The 15,054-nt window shown below is 42.5% G+C and overlaps 1 protein-coding gene across 5 annotated transcripts in view; it reads right to left on the bottom strand.

Annotated features, from left to right (window-relative positions):
* Positions 1-15,054, bottom strand: part of CNKSR2 (connector enhancer of kinase suppressor of Ras 2) — a 269,014-nt gene that overhangs the window by 69,281 nt on the left and 184,679 nt on the right. For all 5 annotated transcript variants that reach the window (XM_075263811.1, XM_075263813.1, XM_075263812.1 and 2 more), the window contains 2 exons: positions 11,703-11,751; positions 5,099-5,271 (listed from right to left, as the gene is read on the bottom strand). In XM_075263811.1, the coding sequence (XP_075119912.1) occupies positions 5,099-5,271; positions 11,703-11,751 (222 nt within the window). The remainder of the gene's footprint in view (positions 1-5,098; positions 5,272-11,702; positions 11,752-15,054) is intronic.

The following is a 15,054-nucleotide window of genomic DNA, read 5'->3' as shown; positions in this document are numbered from 1 at the left end:
AAATCGATTTTCGATAATTTTCCAGCCGATCGCGATCGTGAAATTTGCTCGATCGCCGAACGGGATCCGATCTTTCCTGATACCGATTGTTCTACTCTAGAATTGAGTCATATATGATTATTTTGGTTTCCATTACACATAAGGATAACCCACACAGTGATTTTACAGTACAGATAATGCACACAGTGATATCACAGTACAAGGATAATATACAAAGTGATATCACAGTATGGAGATAATGCACATTGTAATGTCACATTACAGAGATAATACACACAGTGATATCACAGTACAGGAATAATGCACACAGTGTAATCACAGTACAGGGATAATGTACACACAAAAAGATCACCGTTTACACTGTGACATCACAGCATATGAACAAAGTAATTATATGATGTCACATACAGGCATTACGTTACACTAAAGTAATGAAGACAGATTTGGTATCCTACATCCCCTTTCATCATTCATAGTTATTGCCAATTTCACAGTGGAAATGGGCCCCCTTAGCTCTTGGGCCCCATAGCAGTTGCTATATCTGCTATCCCAGTAGCTATTCCATGCTTGCATCCTATAAAGAGGACCTTTCACCGATTTGGGCACAGGCAGTTTTATATACTGCTGGAAAGCTGACAGTGCGCTGAATTCAGCGCACTGTCTGCTTTCCCGATCTGTGCCCCAGGTAACGAGCTATTGGTCCCAGTACCGTACAGTCAGAAGGGCGTTTTTGACAGTCAGTCATGGACGCCCTTCTTCACAGCAGCGCCTATCGCCTCCCTCTGCTCACAGTGCGCTGAATTCAGCGCATTGTCGGCTTTCCAGCAGTATATAGAACTTCCTGTGCCCAAATCGATGAAAGGTCCTCTTTAAGGGTAAGAAATAGAGATGGGAGAACCAAACACAAACATTCAAGTTCGACCCAAATATTCCACACTGATCGGTTTTTAACAAAACCGCTAGTCTTGTGTGTCACTGTGACGTTCTGGTGCCACCTGACAGCCTCTCAGCCAGTAGATAATTGTAGTTGGACACATTACATTGCAGATATGATATATATGATATATATATCATATATATATATATATATATATATATATATATATATATATAAAGTTGTGTAGAACTCAAGGCATATTAGTGATGGTGGAAGTAGGGATGGATGTGTTAACAATTCATCACTGCATGATATAGAGCACTGACTGTTGCAAAGCTTCTAATACAGCCAGGAGTAGGAGAATTAGAACACAGTTTAGTCCGATTTAATAGATTATAGGAGGTTTAGTAATAGAAATCATAGGTAGGTGTGAGGGAGAATGTCTGTGATGTGTGAGCCTGACTGTAGCAGTAATACAGTCAGACAAACGACAGTTAACTCTTTCATCGCCAATAGTTTTTTTTTTTTTTTTAATGTAGATTGTGAGCCCCACATAGAGCTCACAATGTACATTTTTCCCTATCAGTATGTCTTTTTTGGAATATAGGATGGAAATCCATGCAAACACGGGGAGAACATACAAACTCCTTGCAGATGGTTTTTTGTTTTTTTTTTGCCCTTGGTGGGATTTTGAACACCAGGACCCAGTGCTGCAAGGCTGCAGTGCTAACCACTGAGCCACCGTGTGGCCCCTTCCATCGCCAATAGTTTAATATCGTCCACGTCTGTTTTGCAGCTTGATCTGCCTAGAGATTGTATGTAAAAAATATTAACAGCGTACTGTCAAAATGAAAACAAATCCCCTCTACAAAGTGATTCTATACAGTTCTATAACACAATATAATGGAGTAGGCGTGCATAGCTGAACAGGACAGGTAAAGAAAAATCACCAGAAACCATAAACACCTTTGAAGAAATGCGTTTGAATAAAACATCGTCCATTGCAATGCAACATTTGTGGCTGCAAACAGTTTGCTAACTGTTTGCATAAATATTCAATCCCCTAGATTTACAAGAAATGGTGGGATTCGGGATACTTGCTGAAGAGCTATCATATTCCAGGGACGACAGTCAGAAAGTAATATTTAAATGTGCTTTGAAGTTCAGTATAATTTCTCTAGGGAGGTATAATATATTTGCTGCTGTCGTGCTAAGAAGAGACCGTGAGCTATAACATAAAGCAGATTATCACTTTATCAAAGCTAAAGGATTTTAGGTATACGGTATATATTAAGTCAGTATGAAAAACCATTTTATCTACAGCGCTAGAATTTTGTTCTCCATTAATGAACTTTGGTTATATTATTATGCACTGGTGTCATGTATTTGTAACGGCTTTAGACAGCTTATTGTATATTTGGGGCTTTCTAAGGATCAAGATAATTAACAGAGACCACAAACTATAGAACTGGGAATTGTTTCTTTTGCTAATTCGAGGTGACCAAAGAGCAACTACAAAAGCTATGGTGGCTAAAATAATGGCTGGCATGCTACCGTATTTCAATTTAGCAGCTCTACGTTCTTAGAGGACGTTCACACTACCGTTGATGAATCTTGCATGCAGGACTATGTTTCGTTACAAAAGTATACAAACCTGACTGGAAAATAGCTTCCGTCATGTTGTTTACATCAGTGTCAATTGGAACGGACACAGAATTAGTCTGTGACAGTTTAATGTCCGTTATCCTATGATGTAAGATAGCAACGGACATTACCAACAGTAGTGTGAAAGCCCCATTAGTATACCTATACAAAGGGAATGGATGGCATGCTATGCAAATAAGCAAAGGCATGCTACAAAAACACTTAGGGCCCATTCACACAGGCGCAGAGGGGGCAGATTATGGCGCGGAATCCACATCCTAATCTGCCCCCTCACAATGGTGGTCTATGGAGACCGCTAGCGAGCTGCCCTTTCTTCAGGCGGAATCCGTGGCTGATTCAGCACGCTCCGGACTAGGCCCATTCATTTGGGCCTATGCCGGACCGGAGTTCCGCGACTGTCGGAAGTCCCAGCAGGCGGATTTTGGCTATATTCTGACGTGGCTTCCCGTGTCAGAATATGGTCAAAATCCGCCCGTACACCCCCTGTGTGAACTAAGCCTTAAGTTCAACATGGCGATTTAGTTGCCAGATACTTCAAGTATTAGGCCGGGTTCACACGGAGTATTTTGGCTCGTGATTTGGTACGTAGACGCCACGGGATCTTTTGCGGGCCGTATATGCTCCCATTGTTTTCAATGGGAGCCGGTACCGTATATGTGGCGCTATTTTGCGACCGCCGCAAGCGCAGTTGGCTCTACCCAGGCCCGATGCCTAAGCAGAGTGAATTCAGAGCCGGAAGAGGACGCGGGAGCGCTGCGCAGGGAGAAGACTTCTAAAGGTAAGAGAAGAACCAGTGTTGATTGGCAATATATATAGCATTCTGCCAATCAATGCTGGTTCTGCATCAAATCCTAACTTCGAACAGCTAGTAGTATTCGATCGAGTACGAGTATTTTGAATACCGTAGTATTCGATCGAATACCTACTCGATCGAATACTACTCGCTCATCTGTAGTATTTAATGCACCATACATTTTTGATGTATGGTAAAGTTTGTAAAGGGGATTTCCCAGGGTTTTTCTTATGCTAGATTATCAGTATTAAATTAGTCTGGTCTGACAACAGGCACCCCCACCAATCAGCTGTCCTCAACAGCCACTGGAATGGTTACTTTCCAGCTCCGTCCACTGTGTAGTGACCTTTCCTGTTTACCACGACACAATCCACAGACAGTAAGGTTAATGTCAGCTGAACCATCAATATCTGTGGACTAGCCAACCATTTAATATGTGTATAGGAAGTTCTCAACTTTCCCCTAACCACAGACGTCAGGGGAAACAAAGATCGGGCAGTAGGTTTTCAAGATACCCAACCCTTCTGTTTTTGAGATGAGCCTTTACCAGAGGTGTCTAACAGTAGCTCACTCCCTTCTCCCCACTGAGAACACTTGCAAAATCCAAGCATGTGTAAAGTGGTGAAGATGTACTTTGAACATTTGACTATTTTTCCTATCAGAGTGGGTAACCACCTTGGTTCATGTGAGGGTAGAATTAAGCCAACAAAAGGAAGCTGTGCATGTAGTAGTAATGTAGCTGTAGAATAAAAGGAGTTTAGTGCTTGAAATAGGGGTATTATATGAACATGCATTGTTATATTGTGCACTGTTCATCTGCTGCAATGATTTGTGTATTATGTTGTATTTGATACGCTAGCGTTTGCATTCTTGATGTCACTTTAAAAGTTGCGGGTCAACAGGTGGTTGACCTAGTAGCTTCTGAAGACTGTCTTGCACGAAGACCCCTTAGAGGCAGAACAAAGTTGCGCCCACGAAATGCACTGTTAGAGAAATTGTTACTCTCCTGTGGTCTGACCCGCTGATATCAGGCGTTGCCCAATCTACCTAAGATGGGAAATGGCTCATTATTTAAAGGCCTGTTCTCGCACTTTGGAAATGGCTTGCAGGAGCTGCAGGATGGCTTGCTGGTGGAGGACAGCTTGTAAGAGGAACATCTTGAGAAGCTGAGTGAGCTAAAGGAATGGAGTGGGCAGCTAGGAGGGGTAGAAAAGGACACGGTCGTAAAACGCCAGCTGGTTCAGTGAACAAACACACCTTGTTAGAGTACAGGTTCTGTGGTGGTAGACGTTACATCCTCCACAACACAGGAAGTGCATAGTTAGTCTCTGCAGCTTACAGATCTTCCCAGTTACTTTACTGCTCCATTGGGTTTGCCAACCCTATTGGATATCTGCTGTGCCACTAACATCTGCCACAATGAAGAGACAACCACAAAGAGAAGGCAAGTGTGTTCCTTCTTTTCAGCTGGTGGAGACTCTAGGTAACATGCAGAGGACAGTGTTTGGGCAGAATCTTGGGAGAAAACAGACTGGTCACAGAGGCACGTTCGCTTAAGAAGAGAGTGGTGTCCTCCAGGTTGAGCCGCCATATTGCCACTGTCTGAATGCTGGAGACTGACCATTGGCACCTGTTACACATGCATGTGTATGGCTGAAATGGGAATGACAACTATTCTCTGTGCTTTCTTGTAATTTAGGTGTACACAATAATATAACAATCATTTGCGCTAACAGACCATTGTGACAGACAGATGTCTTTACCTCCTCATTGGTGTACCAGTAAAGGGATGAGTCTTTCAAGACAAACCAATACTTTTTCCACTTCTGTGAAAAATAGCTCTTTGCGTCTTTCTTCTTCCAAAGCCATCCTTCACAATCACCCCTTCCCAAGTCCTTACATGATATACGTCTTTTACTTTTCCCCGGAGCAGGACCTTGAGAACGGTATAATGCAGATAAATGAATCATCACAATGAGTAGTGTCAGTAAGGTTCTACTAATGCTGTCCCCATTGATGCCACTCCAAGTTATGAACATCACACCCATAAATATAAAGCCATGACAAGGAAAAAAGTGTATTCTGCAGCAGGCTGTGCATTGAGGGGACAGAGAGGACCGATATCTACTCTCAAGCAATTGCACATACTACAAGTATAAGGCTCTCCAGCGCCACAAGTACACAGCTTGCTGCAGAGAAAACAAACATGTACATAGCACAGAGATTACTGCAAATAACCCCATTTAAGACGTGCAATACGAGATAAGTGTTTGTTCTGCAAGTACAACATTATTGTGTATTTATGAGGAATTTAAGTGATCAAACATAGCATGTTTTCATCTGGCTGCATTCAGAAACTGGCGACTAAGAGTACAAAGAAGTATCCTCAAGCTATTTTGTCTGGAGATTGTGTAACATCCTGCATAAAGTGGATAGTCTATGAAAAGCTGCACTTGGTGACTGTTCAGTAGTGAAGAACTGGGGTCAGCCATTGCTACTGGGTGTGGATGTAATGGTCAGTGTCAAAAACGATAAGAAATGATTTATGTAGAAACATGTCTATGACTATGGGCTGTGGCTGTCCCATTCATATCATGTCTATATAGGTTCCACACACATTAGGGCAGTCAGATAAAGCTATTGATGTTGAAAGGACAAGTCACTGATCTTATGTGTATGAGGTCCTCAAGACTCTCCCCTGAGAGCTGTCAAGGCAAAGAAGGGCTGGGCATAGTGAATTTCAATGTGGATCCTTTTATTCTCAGCTTATTCCCCTCTCCTGATTCAATATACATATGTAGCTAAGTATGAAGGTGTATGAGGAAGATAGAAGGAATAACTGTTGGTCAAATGAACTTTAACCACCGACTATTAAAGGTTTATGGGCAACTTAAGTAAAAAAAAGAAAACTGTTCATTTTTTAACAAATTCCCCTTGAAGGGTTTTCCTAAGAAGGCATTCTCACCTACACTCTGCATCCTACTTCACATCCCCTCTACTACTGGTCCTAGTAACGTCTGTACCCATCAAAAGCATCAGCAGTCACGTGTAAAACTAGTGATCATTGCTAATATGATATATATATATATATATATATATATATATATATATATATATATATATATATATATACATATATATATATGTACACTTCCTCTGGCCACCGGAGGAACACCAAATAAAATTCCTTTGACTGCTCTCATCATTCCGAAACAAATTCCCAGGTTGGATGCCATAGATATGTGTTTGGTACCTCCATTACGTGAAAAGTGTGAATATTTAATATAAATAAATAAATATAAATTCTGCTCTCCCTATAAAATGAAAAAAAAAAAATAATAATTCTACAGATGTATAATTGCTAACTGCAGCACCTGATTTAATGGAGCAGCATCATGGGAGATTTAAAGGGGTTGTCCCATCACAAGGATCCCATCTATATTGCTTGTTAATGTGGATTTAAGACTTTTCCTAAATACACTGCTTCAGCAAAACTGCTTTGTTTGTCCACTATCTTACTTTATTCAATTCATTGTTGACACAGCCCCTGACTTATCTGCTCAAAAGTCAAGTGATGTATCTGCTGCTCTCAGGGGGGAGGGAGGAGGGGCTAAGTGCAGGGAGCGAGCCTGTGTTTCTAGCTATTCCTGTGTCTACACCACGTGACCTAGCTTCCTGCTCTCAGATAGAGGAGCTGCTTTCATTTCTGAACTTGTCTTCTGTTCTCCCAGTTATCAGGCTAGCTAATTCAATTGTGTTCATTATGGCAGAGACAGGCAGTCTCTGTATGTAACACAGAATGGAGTTGCTCCTGCCTGTACTTCATAGTCCAATATTGTGCATATAGTGTTTAAGGACCTTTGATGACATCACAGGCCCTTCAGCCTCCCCATAGGATCACGCTATACGGTGGGCGGAGCTACACACTAATTTGGGGGAGGAGCTAAATGGCAGGTTGCATGTGAAACCCCGCCCACCAAATGATGCAAGAAACCAGGAAGAAAGAAGATTTTACAGCAGTGAAGACTGGTGAGTATGCGACGTGGGGATACCCCTTTAAGGGGGTATCCAGGGTTTGGAGCTAACCATGGCCAACTTGGGGTTTAAGATAATAAAAAATGTCACTGGAAGTCCTGTTATTCACTGACCAATCAGCGGCCACCTCAAGGGTTACTCCAAATCGTTTAAGGGTCCAGGTCCATTCACACGGAGGAGAATGGTGAGGAATTTGGTGTGTAATTTCAGCGCTGAAAAAAAAAAAGCCTCCCAATGCTAGCAGAAGAAGGAATCCATTGAAGTCAGGCTTTTTTTGGGGAGGCTTTTTTTTTCAGCGCTGAAATTCCACACCAAATTCCTCACCATTCTCCTCCATGTGAATGGATCCTTAAAGGGATTCTACCACTAAAACACTTTTTTTTCTAGTTACCACGTCGGAATAGCCTTTAAAAAGGCTATTCGTCTCTTACCTGTGGAAGTGCTCTCCGCCACGCCGTTCGTTCAAAATACCGGTTTGTACCGGTATGCTAATGAGTTCTCTCGCAGCGATGGGGGCGTCCCCATCGCAGGAGCAGCGATGGGGGCGTCCCCATTGCAGCTCGAAAACTCACCGCAGCGCCGCCTCTCCGGTCTTCAGTGTCCTCCCCTTGCCTCTTCAGCGTCTGTCGGACGCCTGCGCAGTATGCTCTCTGTTCGGCGAAGATTGCCGAACGTACTGCGCATGCGCGAAAGTTCGGTCCCCGCACTATGGCTGGGATCGCAATTTCGCGCATGCGCAGTACGTTCGGCAATCTTCGTCGAACAGAGCGTACTGCGCAGGTGTCCGACAGTACGCTGAAGAAGCAAGGGGAGGACACCGAAGACCAGAGAGGCGGCGCTGCGGTGAGTTTTCGAGCTGCAATGGGTACGCCCCCACCGCTGCTCCTGCGATGGGGACGCCCCCATCGCTGCGAGAGAACTCATTAGCATACCGGTACAAACCGGTATTTTGAACGAACGGCGCGGCGGAGAGCACTTCCACAGGTAAGAGACGAATAGCCTTTTTAAAGGCTATTCCGACGTGGTAACTAGAAAAAAAAGTGTTTTAGTGGTAGAATCCCTTTAAGACAATGCAGTATCTGTACATACATTCCCACGAGGGCTAAGAACAAATACTGAGCTTCATGTCTGCAGGTTGGTAAGCCAAGATAGACTCCAATACTGATCAGTTTCCTGAATAGTCTGTATCTATTGTTTATGGTATTTGGACATTAATATTTTGAAACGATTGTACATTTTTTGCATATACCTTTATGCAATATTGTGAGATTTTTAGATGACATTTGAGCTGTGTACATTTTTGTTACTTTGCCTTTTGGTTTGGGATAATATTTATTACCATGGTTTAATATACTAGTGTTAAAGTTTTAAAGTTTTTAACAATTTTCTGTTGCTTGTATCTTTAGTAAAGATAATACATGATTTTGTATATTTCTTTGCTTGGTCATAAGGATAGCATGTATACTTAATATTATCCACCTGTTAGCACTGTGTGCAACTGCAGGATGCAAACCCACCGATTTAAAGGGGTGACCACATACAGGATTCTTGTCCACAGGATTTGCCAAATGACTAACTCGGCTGTCTTATCTGTATTTGCTTCTACGTTCTATGACATCCACTGGATGTAGATGACTGATATACCTTCTGCAGCGCCTTAAAAGGTGGTTTTAGAACTATATTATCAGCCAATCTTAATAACATCTCCTGGTAGCAGTCATACCCATCAGGCAGCAGATCTGTTTTCTCAAGCTGTTTCCCAGCACTAGAATCATTGTAATTTCACTTATCTCTGTGCACTGCAGATCCACTAGGACTCATTCACATACAGAGCATCAGATACAAGCACGTCTGTTTATCTACAAGCCCTGCTCAAATGTATATACCTAGGTGATAAAACCCCCTCCTACTCTTCGCTATGGTCTGCAGCACACAAGTCATTCGCTGCCTGGTATCCTGCTCTCCGCATCTCCAGGCTATTATTATTATAATTATTATTATTATTATATAAAATATAGATTTCTACAAATGATCATAAAATCAGAAGAATATGACAAGCAGCAGGAATTAAGATCTCCCTATAAATATATACATATAACTGGAACTGGAGATGAATTGGCATGAGCTATAATAAACTTGTCAGGTTGAGGCATCCCTCCCAGGTCGGAAACACTCTGCCCATATTCCCAGAAAGTGGTGACTGTGACTGAGGCACAGAACATGGCACTGGGCACATCTTTGGTGGAAGAAAGGGCCTTAAAGGGGTTTTTCAGGCAGAATTTGTGTGTGTGTGTGTGTGTGTGTTAGTGCTAGTTATGGGTTGATAAGTAGACCCATTTACCTTTAGCAGTGTTTGGAGTGATTTGTGGGTGTCTCCAGTTGCTGCTACATCCTCTACCTTTGTTTACATGGTGTTAGCTTCCTGCTGTGATGCTCCCTGTGTAGCTGCTGCACTCATTCCCTCCAACTCTCACTCTGTTACAAAACCCTCTTTGTCTTTCGAAGCCTAGCGAACCCGCCTATAACTAGCCCCTCCCACCATCCCCTGTCTCCCTAGCTAACCTATTCCACCCACTGCTAGAAGACACAAAGAGGGGAGGAGTCGTTCTCTGGAAGGACACAGGAAGGCTGGTAAGTATTGACGAGAATAGGGGAGGGAATGGAGACGTTCCATTTCATGAGTGGTGAAACGGAACGTCGCCAGATTATCAGAAAGTGTTCCTGGAGTGGTCACGTGACCGCCCCAAGAATATAGGTAATTATAGATTTTTTTAATTGAAGTAAATTAGAAGTTAGGTGGGGAGGGAGTTTAGTTTAATACAATGGTTCTTAACCTTGTTTGAGGTATCGGGCACAGGAGCGGTATAGGGGCGGGCACACTGGCTTAGAGGCCCACTGAGGGATTCATATTACAGTGCCAGTACAAACCTAGATCCTAGACTTACAGCAATCACATCTGTATTGGATCAAGGTCTATTTTTGTTTAAAGGGATCCTATCATTTAAACTCAATTTTTTTCTGCTTACCACGTAGGAATAGCCTTAAGAAAGACTATTCTTCTCCTACCTTTAGATGTCTTCTCCGCGCTGCCATTTGGTATATAATCTGGTTTTCGTCTGTATGCAAATGAGTTCCCTCGCAGTACTGGGGGCAGGCCCCAGCACTCAAACAGCGCTGCCTCCATCTTCTTCAGGAATGGGTCTTCTTCGCATCTTCTTCCGGCGGTGGCAGCCGACTGTGCATGCCTGCTGGCCATAAGAAAATGGCCGCTTACAATACTGTGTAACCGGCAATTTTCTTGTGGCTGGTGGGCATGCGCAGTCGGCTTTGTCTCAGGCCTACAAGTTTGAAGCTACCGCCAGAAGAAGACGCCTGAAGAGGATGTTCCTGAAGAAGATGGAGGCGGTGCTGGAGAGTTCTCTCGTAGCATTGGGGACACCCCCAGTGCTGTTTGAGCGCTGGGGCCTGCCCCCAGTGCTGCGAGAGAACTCATTTGCATACCAACGAAAACCAGATTATATTCCAAATGGCGGCGTGGAGAAGACATCTAAAGGTACGAGAAGAATAGCCTTTCTTAAGGTTATTCCTACGTGCTAGGCATAAAAAATTGAGTTTTAATGATAGGATCCCTTTAAGTAGAGTTCATGTACTCTTTATAAGTCTGCACTCATAAAATAATACAATTAAAGGGATTTTCCAGGAGCATCCTCCAAAATAATCCGACATTTGGCATAGAGGGATGTGACTGCACAGTCAATGATTAAAGTTATCCAGACAATCAACTGGTGCCCAAAGAGTATCAAGCATTGGTCCCATCTAGAGATGAGCGAGTAGTATTCGATCGAATACCTCCCCTGCGTAGTTATTGGTGTAAGAAAGCGCCAGGGAAGGTGGGAGGGGACTCGATTTTTACAGTGTTTACCGCGTGATATTCGACAGAGTACACTAATAACTATGCAGGGGAGGTATTCGATCAAATACTACTTACTCATCTCTAGTCCCATGAGTCTTTCCATGTCCGATGGAAAATCTGGAAGGAGAGTTTGCCCCTTTAATTAGTTTAAAAAAAAAAAAAAAAGAAAAAAAAAAGAAACAACCTATTTCCAATTGTCTAGCTTTTAATTCTGTTACAGAATTGTTACTTGAAATGTTTACATGCACGGGTGGAAAAGCTACCATTTCTATAATTGATATCACCTCCTACGTGAAAGTTGATATTCTAAAGGCAGCATATTTAGAGCTCCTGAATCATCTTATCCAGCTGCTTCTCCAAATGTCATCATTAGTTTCACCAGAACTTTATTTCCCACACTTTATAATTATTCCCATTACCTTTATTTCTTTTCTTGGATTTGTGCTGTAGAGATGACTGCTGGAAAGTCTGAAAAAAACGAAAAGAAACATCCGCATAAGAATAAACCATACTTGCAAATCGCCGTACGCTCATATTTCATCTTACAGTAGGCTACTTAGCCAGATCATAAATGCGCTCCTGTGTACATCTGATTTGTAGTCTTCTATTTTATTACCAAAGTCAGATTCAAGTGGGTGTTTATGACGTTCTGTAACAGTTGCCAATAAGACAAATCTTTTTAAACTCAGAACTTGATGATCTGAAACAAGGACATTCTTTACAAGAGAAAAAATTACATTTTAAGGCCTGTAGTACACCTGTCCCTGGTGGGAAGAGGAGTTTTATGTTCCAAGGTAATAAAAAAAACTCTTCTTTTTACAGCTTAAAAGGCATAATCACAAACTTGTACATTGAAGTCTAGACATGGGGTTTAAAGAAGACCTTTCCCCAAGTCTGAAAAGCCCAATGACAATTTGGGGTTTTCATTATTCAATTTTGTTCAGCTATTCCAAAGATATAAGCTTGTTTAGTGTTAAAGCGGATTAGGGTATATGAGGCAAGTGTGCAATAACACTGCATGATATACAGTACGTACAGACTTGCCCACCCTTATTGACTACTATATCCTGATCTGGATCAATACTAAAAGGGTTTATATCTTTGGAATAGCTGTACGGATTTGGATAAATCGCCAAGGTGCTCAAGGAGACATCAGAAGATGTAAGTCATTCGACTTTTGACATCTGGTGCCAAGTCCTCTTTAAAGAAACATTAATGAGAGAAAAGTATAAGGAAAAATATATCTTTGTACCCTATTAGCCAGTGGATATGAAGTATAAAGATTGAGTCTTCAAAAAAGTCTAACAAAAATGACAGATTGCAAGCTTTCAAGACTACTACGTCTCTTCATCAGGCATGGTATGACACAACTTTTTGTTATAAATATGCTTGCCTTCAGAAATTGTGGGAAGAATATGCAAATCTGTCTTCCATGATGTAATTAGGAAGTCAGGTGCCTCAGTGATGCAAACCAATAGAGGGCGCTCACTGGAATGTGCAAGCCTGTCTTCCCTGATGTAATTAGGAAGACAGAATTTCAGTGATATGGCCCAATAAAGGCTGCTCCCTTTAACATCATGCTCGACCTTCCAAGAGGTCTTTGGTTTGCAATGATGCACACACCTATATGGTGGTCTCTCCCCAAGGAGTGACTATATCCCCCTAACCCTGTCTAAGCTTCAGAAATTGTGTCATACCATGCCTGATGAAGAGACCTAGTAGTCTTGAAAGCTTGCAATCTGTCATCATTAAAAAGGTATCAACTACTGAAGACTTTCAATCTTTATCAACTACTGAAGACTCAATCTTTATATGAGAGAAAAGTATCAAGGTATTATACAGTGACTTATTATTACAAATAGAAAACACTTAGTAGTAAGGTAAACAATATACCCCCCCATAGAGTGATGATCCCCTTTAGTGCCCCACATACGTTATGATACTGCTTAGTGACCCCACATAGCAAGGAGTTGGTGTAGTTTTCTGTTCAGACAGAGGTTAGGAGAAGATGCCGAGTTTGCATCCGGTCGTAAATTAGGCACAAACTCCAGCAGGTCAAAGATTATCACGACCAGCATGTAAAACGTTAGTCTTAACTCAACCCCTATGTGCATTCACTAGGTTTTCACCTCCATGACATTTTTATGGGCCATATATCTACACTAGTACAGTATCCAGTTTCCTAGTTCCACCAATTCTTCATCTACAAGCCTGGATATAAGATGTATCTATATTTATAGATTTATTTTCCAAGTCTCAGAATTCCTGTGCTTATTTCCGAGGAAGTCGATCACTACAAAAAAAAATTACTTTTCGATAAACTGCATTTTATAGAGAGCGCTTTATCTAGAGGCAAAAAAAATCTGCATTTCCTGAAATAAGCAGCAGAAATTTATGCTAGTACTCCATCACCATGGAAACTAACTTTCTACAGTCAACAAATTCTATATAAAAAGGAAGATTCCCAGAGCCAAGATATAGCAAAGAAAGGACAAACCAGAACAAACTGTTCAATATATATAAATTACTGTAAATAGAGTATGAATTTTTATATGAAATAAAGATATGAAATCCTTAAAGAATCTTAAATCTTATGAAGCAGATTGGATAGATCGTATCTTTTACGGAGGAAGAGATGTTTCAGCAGTGGTGTAACTATCGGGGTAGCAGCGATAGCGGCCGCTACAGGACCCAGGACATTAGGGGGCCCGGCAGGCCTGATGTTTTTTTAATAGACCATTACCTGCTAGGGTTACTCCAGCAGGTAATGGGCCCTATTTACTTACCGATCTGGCTCCTGCTCACGGGAAGCAGAAGCGGCTGTGAGCAGGAATGGGGATCGGTAAGTGAGGCCGCGGGCCCGCAAACCCCACAAACACTTCTATCATTATACTCAGGAGTCTTTCCAGATCCCTGATCATCAGAGGGCTAGGAGAGGTGAGGGAACATAAAAAAAAAAAAACAGTGCTACTTACCTCTAATGCACTCCAGAAGGCTTTGGGCCTGTTTGGTAAAGTCCCAGACGTCACGTGGGCCTGCGTCATTATGTGTTGCAATGCAGGCCCAGCTCGCGTGACGTCTGGTCCATGATTGAACATGGCTGTAATCAGCGGGGAGTGCACCGGAGCCCAAGAGAAGTAAGTACAGTGTTATTTTATGTTTGCATCCTCCCCTGGGTCTCCGATCATTATACTCTGGTATCTGAAAAGACCCCAGAATACTGTGTACAGGGGAAACTTTGGAGCATAATACTGTGTGCAGGAGCCACTATGGATCATAATACTGTGTGCAAGGGCCTCTATGGGGCATAACACTGTGCGCAAGGGCCACTATGGCGCATAATACTGGGTGCAGGGACCATTATGGGGCATAATACTGTGCGCAGGGGCCACTACGGGGCATAATACTATGTGCAGGGGCCACTATGGGGCATAATACTGTGTACAGGGGCCACTATGGGGCATAATACTATGTGCAGGGGCCACTATGGGGCATAATACTTTGTGCAGGGGCAACTATGGGGCATAATACTGTGTGCAGGGGCCACTATGGGGCATAATAGTGTGTACAGGGGCCACTATGGGCATGATACTGTTTGTAGGGGCCACTATGGCGCATAATAGTGTGTGTAGGAATGCGGTTTGTGCACATACATGGGCGGGTTTGGTCGGTCGGCATCAGGGGGCCCCCCCATGTCAAATGTTCACCTTGGGGCCCAGCCATTCCTAGTTCCACCACTGTGTTTCAGATCATATGGATGTACAGTATGCT

This window comes from Leptodactylus fuscus, chromosome 2 (genome assembly GCF_031893055.1).
Source record: "Leptodactylus fuscus isolate aLepFus1 chromosome 2, aLepFus1.hap2, whole genome shotgun sequence".
Taxonomy (NCBI): domain Eukaryota; kingdom Metazoa; phylum Chordata; class Amphibia; order Anura; family Leptodactylidae; genus Leptodactylus; species Leptodactylus fuscus.
Note: the sequence above shows the minus strand (reverse complement) of the source record. Positions and strands in the feature narration are given on the sequence as shown.